The sequence below is a fragment of the Polistes canadensis genome, unplaced genomic scaffold, assembly GCF_001313835.1.
Source record: "Polistes canadensis isolate GaletaPanama2010 unplaced genomic scaffold, ASM131383v1 scaffold_120, whole genome shotgun sequence".
NCBI lineage: Eukaryota > Metazoa > Arthropoda > Insecta > Hymenoptera > Vespidae > Polistes > Polistes canadensis.
The window spans coordinates 108,628-113,075 of NW_014569667.1; the positions used below are offsets into that span (position 1 = coordinate 108,628).

The following is a 4,448-nucleotide window of genomic DNA, read 5'->3' on the forward strand; positions in this document are numbered from 1 at the left end:
GGTAATAGTAATAATATACTGATGTGGTGTATATATAAATATTAGTTAGTATTAGTGGATATAGGAGTGTTAGTGTTAGTGTTAGTGATAGAGGCGACATACGGGAGGTGGTAGGTGCAGGGAGTGCCCGTACGGTATGATGGTGCAACAAGGAAAGAGATAATAAGAAAAAGGTAGGAAGATAGAAAGAAATAAAGAAAGAAATGAAGAGAGGGGTCTGCTGTCTCTCTGGTAAAGTAAGAGTGGGGCACCATCAGCGAAGTCTCTCTCACGCTTCACGAGCTGTTCTCAGTCTACGAGTACACCGGTAGAAGTTAGGAGTAATATCTTTCTCAGTTTTCCTTAAAAAAAACGTAAGAGTAGGGCGCGCGTGCGCCTACAAATTCATACAAAACTTCGATACTCTGTTACGTGTATTTTACTCTCTCTCTCTCTTTCTCTCTTTTTCTTTCTTTAACAAGTGTACGTGTGTGTGTTATTGTGTATATATCAAAATGACAACAGTGCAACAAGAAGAACATACAAAAAAATTGACAAAATATATGTCGAAATTGTGAGAGAACAATAGATTTATAAAATTGAATAGTATTTTAATAAAAAAAAAAAAGTTCTTCGCGACAGGGTCAGCAGCCATTTTTCCTTACGAGGGACTCTCTTTCTCAATGTGGCCCACCAAGTGGAAGTACAACGTGTGCCTTCTGCTACCGGCCGCGCCTTTGGATTCCTCAAAGTCCACCGTAGCAGCTCTCGAATTCCTATCATCGAAGTATCGACCTGTATAATCTTCTCATCGGGGTGTATGTATGTATGTGTATGTATACGCAACGATCTAATAGTGTACTGTTGCTCGAGGAACAGACTCCTTGATACGTGCCGCGAGTTAGCGATCACGACGAGGTTACTACACGTGCAGAAAGAAAGAAAGAAAGAAAGAAAGAAAGAAAGAGAGAGAGAGAGAGATTTTCTTTGGCGGAGACTACGCCACTGTGAAACGCCGCATACCAAAGAAGAGAGAGAGAGAGAGAGAGAGAGGGAACTTTGGTGGGAAGGAGTTGGGAGGGATAGTAAAGGTGCAAGCAAGTCGAAGGTAGAGGAATCGTCGTCGTATGAGATCGACGAGGACGGACAGAGAGGTTAAGAACGTGTAAAAGAAAGAAAGACAGAGAGAGAGAGAGAGAGAGAGAGGTAGGCAAGGATTGAGTGGTGGGGGGTGGGACTCGTAAGAAGGCGGCCATAATGGCCTGACGCCGATCTCAGCGAACGGCGGCGGCTACAGCTGCTGCGAAATATCCGAGCGGACTCTCTCTGCTTGCTCGAGTACCATCTGAAGCACGCCTCTTATTTTGCAACTAACTGAATCCCATCGTTGTCGTTGTCGTTGTCGTTGTCTTTGGAAAGTGCCTGCGTAATTCCTTAGTAGTGTAGTGCAACAATTCAACACTCTGTTATATCTGTAATCTATTCACTTTGGTGTTAGTGTCTTGTTAAGTTTGTTGTGTATTATCAAAATAGAAAGAGAGAAAATATAGGGGTTCCTTTCCTGATATTTTCTTAAGTAATTGAAAGAGAGAAAATGGCAGAATTATCCAATTGTTTAATCTTAACTCTTTGTGGTAAACTTGAATACTCTTGTTGAATAGAGTATTCTCGTATAATTACCTGCAAAGTGTTTTACACACATATAAATATATATATATATTAGGAATTAGATGATATTAATAGAAATATTTAAATAATGCGGGGTGCTAATCAAGAAACAGCCACACCGTACTGCCGGTGCAGAGTACTGTACCTTGGTAGTTCGGTACCTCATGCTAGTAAAGAAGGTTTGTTGGGTGTTCAAGAACCTTTGAGAGAATTGTATCCAGAACAAGGAGCGTTGGGTGCTCGTGGGATAGATTCCTGGTTGAGTGTATGGAGCAACGGTTTGCTATTGGAGAACGTCGATGAACATCGCAAAAAGGTCACCAGGTTCTTCCCTATAGAAGCATTACATTATTGTGCCGCTGTGAGACACGTAAAGGGTGGTAACGGGGATTCCTCGACAACGAGATTCCTGCCTCTCGATTCGCCTTTCGCCAGGACACCAAGCGCCAATCATCCGCCGCTCTTCGCAGCCGTATTGAGAAGAACGACCGGTATCAAGGTCCTCGAGTGTCACGCATTCATTTGCAAACGTGATATGGCGGCCAACGCCCTAGTGAGATGTTGTTTTCATGCTTATGCCGATAGCAGTTACGCCAAGGGATTGGATCCATCAACGGGAACAACCAACGGAATGACAATTGCCAATCCATCGAACAATAGTCTTTATCATACATTGGGCGGATCTAGTACGACTTTGGATAATCCACAGGGTAATCGTTTGGATGCTACATCGACTGACGATCTTAGTCTTTACAATGGTGACGAAAATCACAAAGTTTGGGCTAAGGGTCGTGACGAATTGGACGTTGTTTATCAAGAACAAGGAACCTTGAGAAGTAGTAAAGGTTCCAGGCCACGGCAATTGGTTGCTCCACCTCCGCCACCACCACCACCACCACCTCCACCTCCACCCTCTCAACCTTTGATGGTCGAGGAATCGACTTCTTCTGCTGCTAGGAGAAAGACTAATAAAAAAATGAAAAAATTAAAGACCCGAACAATGCACGAAGATCCGATGCAACAGCAGCAGCAACTGCATCAAGTACATCAAGGGATGTATACTAACGGTCATGGCCACCATACTCTCGGGCATCCAATTAGACAACAGCATTATCATCCACATCCATTACCACCAAGTAGTCGATCAGTTGCTGGAACTTTAGCGAGGCCAGCACCTGTTTTATTGGTACCAGCCGCTACACTACCGAGGAAAGCTCACCAACATCATCCCAGAGGATTGAGGCCAATCCCGGCATCAGCACCGATCGTTCCAATTTATGCTCCGCTCCCGGTGGTTCCACCTCCCGTCGCAGCAGCCATTTATCCAAGTGGAACCTACGGGACTGCTGGTAACAGAGGTAAAAGGCATTCCGAAGTAGAAGGCTCGACTTTAGGTGCTTCTAGAAGATTAGCAGCCTCCCACGCTGATTTAACATCGAACGAGCTGGGAAAATCGGCAGATAATACGGAAAACGAGTCACGATTTGGTACTGGGATCTACCGGCGGAAAGGTCACTTGAACGAACGGGCCTTTTCTTACAGCATTCGCGCGGAACATCGTAGCAGGAGTCACGGTAGTTTAGCTTCTTTGGGTTTCAGTGCGCAGAACGGTAACGTATTGCCCAAAGAGGAGAAGAAGGATCGAGAGATAGCTCAACTGGTGGCAGGATTAAATTTGGATGACAGTCCGAACGATCGAGTTCAACCTATACCAACTTCCAGAGCTGGACCATATCACCATCATCAACAACAACAACAACAACAGCAACAACTTCATCAACAGCCACAACAACAACAACAACATATGCAACCATTACCCAGGCCACGACCACGTTAGGTACATCTAACTTACGTCAATCGTTTCTCATATCCCTCAAACAACGTCGAAGTTATTGGCTTCTCGTGTTTATTTGCGATCGAGTTACGCTATGAAATAGAACGAACTGCTCTATTGGACTGAAGCAACATTCTACTCGACGTGGGCGTCTTCTTCTTTTGTGGCATTCGAGCGTAACGTTCTAACAGAGGTTATCATATTATTTCGAACACACTGTACTGTTGCCTGAGTTAACTACTGCTGCTCGATCAAACTGATATCAAATCCGATCACACGTTAGAGATATGCAGCATTAAATAATATGAAAATATTTATCAGAATTTAGAGACTGAGATGATAACACGAGTAAGTTATTCCTATAAAGAATAACGCATGATCCATTTAGATTGGCAGGATACTGTTTTGTTTTTTTTTTTGTTTAATCTTCAGATGAGATATAACCATTTTTAGTTTCTTCCAAGATTGAGTAAAGGATTAATTAGACGAGCCTAAATAATTATTGTCAATTTTACAACGAAGACGGATCATACTGTTGGTTTAAAGCTCGTTAGATGAATGCACATGTGCATGTTAAGAGCTGGCCTACCTCATAACGTTTCCTTTGAGAAAACGTCTCTGTTGTTTTATAGTGCTCGCTTATATTTATCATCATGTATCAAATTATTTTATTACATATGAATCTTACACACAAACACACACATACACACACCTATACATAGACGCGCATCTATGTAATATCATTATTAAAAATAGAGACGACTCCTATATTTCTCCATTGTTTTATTCAATTTTGATTATTTTTTTATATATATATATATATATATTTTTTTTTTTCTCAACATCGTTAATCCCCTGTGCCAAAACTTTTCTTTTGTTTCTTTAAATAAATGGTACATCTGTTCCCTAATAAAATAAATGAATAATAATAAATAAATAAATAAATAAATAAATAAATAAATAAAAT

General features: G+C 41.6%; 1 protein-coding gene across 1 annotated transcript; it reads left to right on the top strand.

Annotated features, from left to right (window-relative positions):
- Positions 1 to 275: 275 nt before the first annotated feature.
- On the top strand, positions 276 to 4,276 carry LOC106787945 (bromodomain-containing protein 4A-like). Its single transcript, XM_014750738.1, has one exon. The coding sequence runs from the start codon at positions 1,736 to 1,738 to the stop codon at positions 3,482 to 3,484; it is 1,749 nt and encodes a 582-aa protein (XP_014606224.1). The 5' UTR covers positions 276 to 1,735; the 3' UTR covers positions 3,485 to 4,276.
- The last annotated feature ends 172 nt before the right edge of the window (positions 4,277 to 4,448 follow it).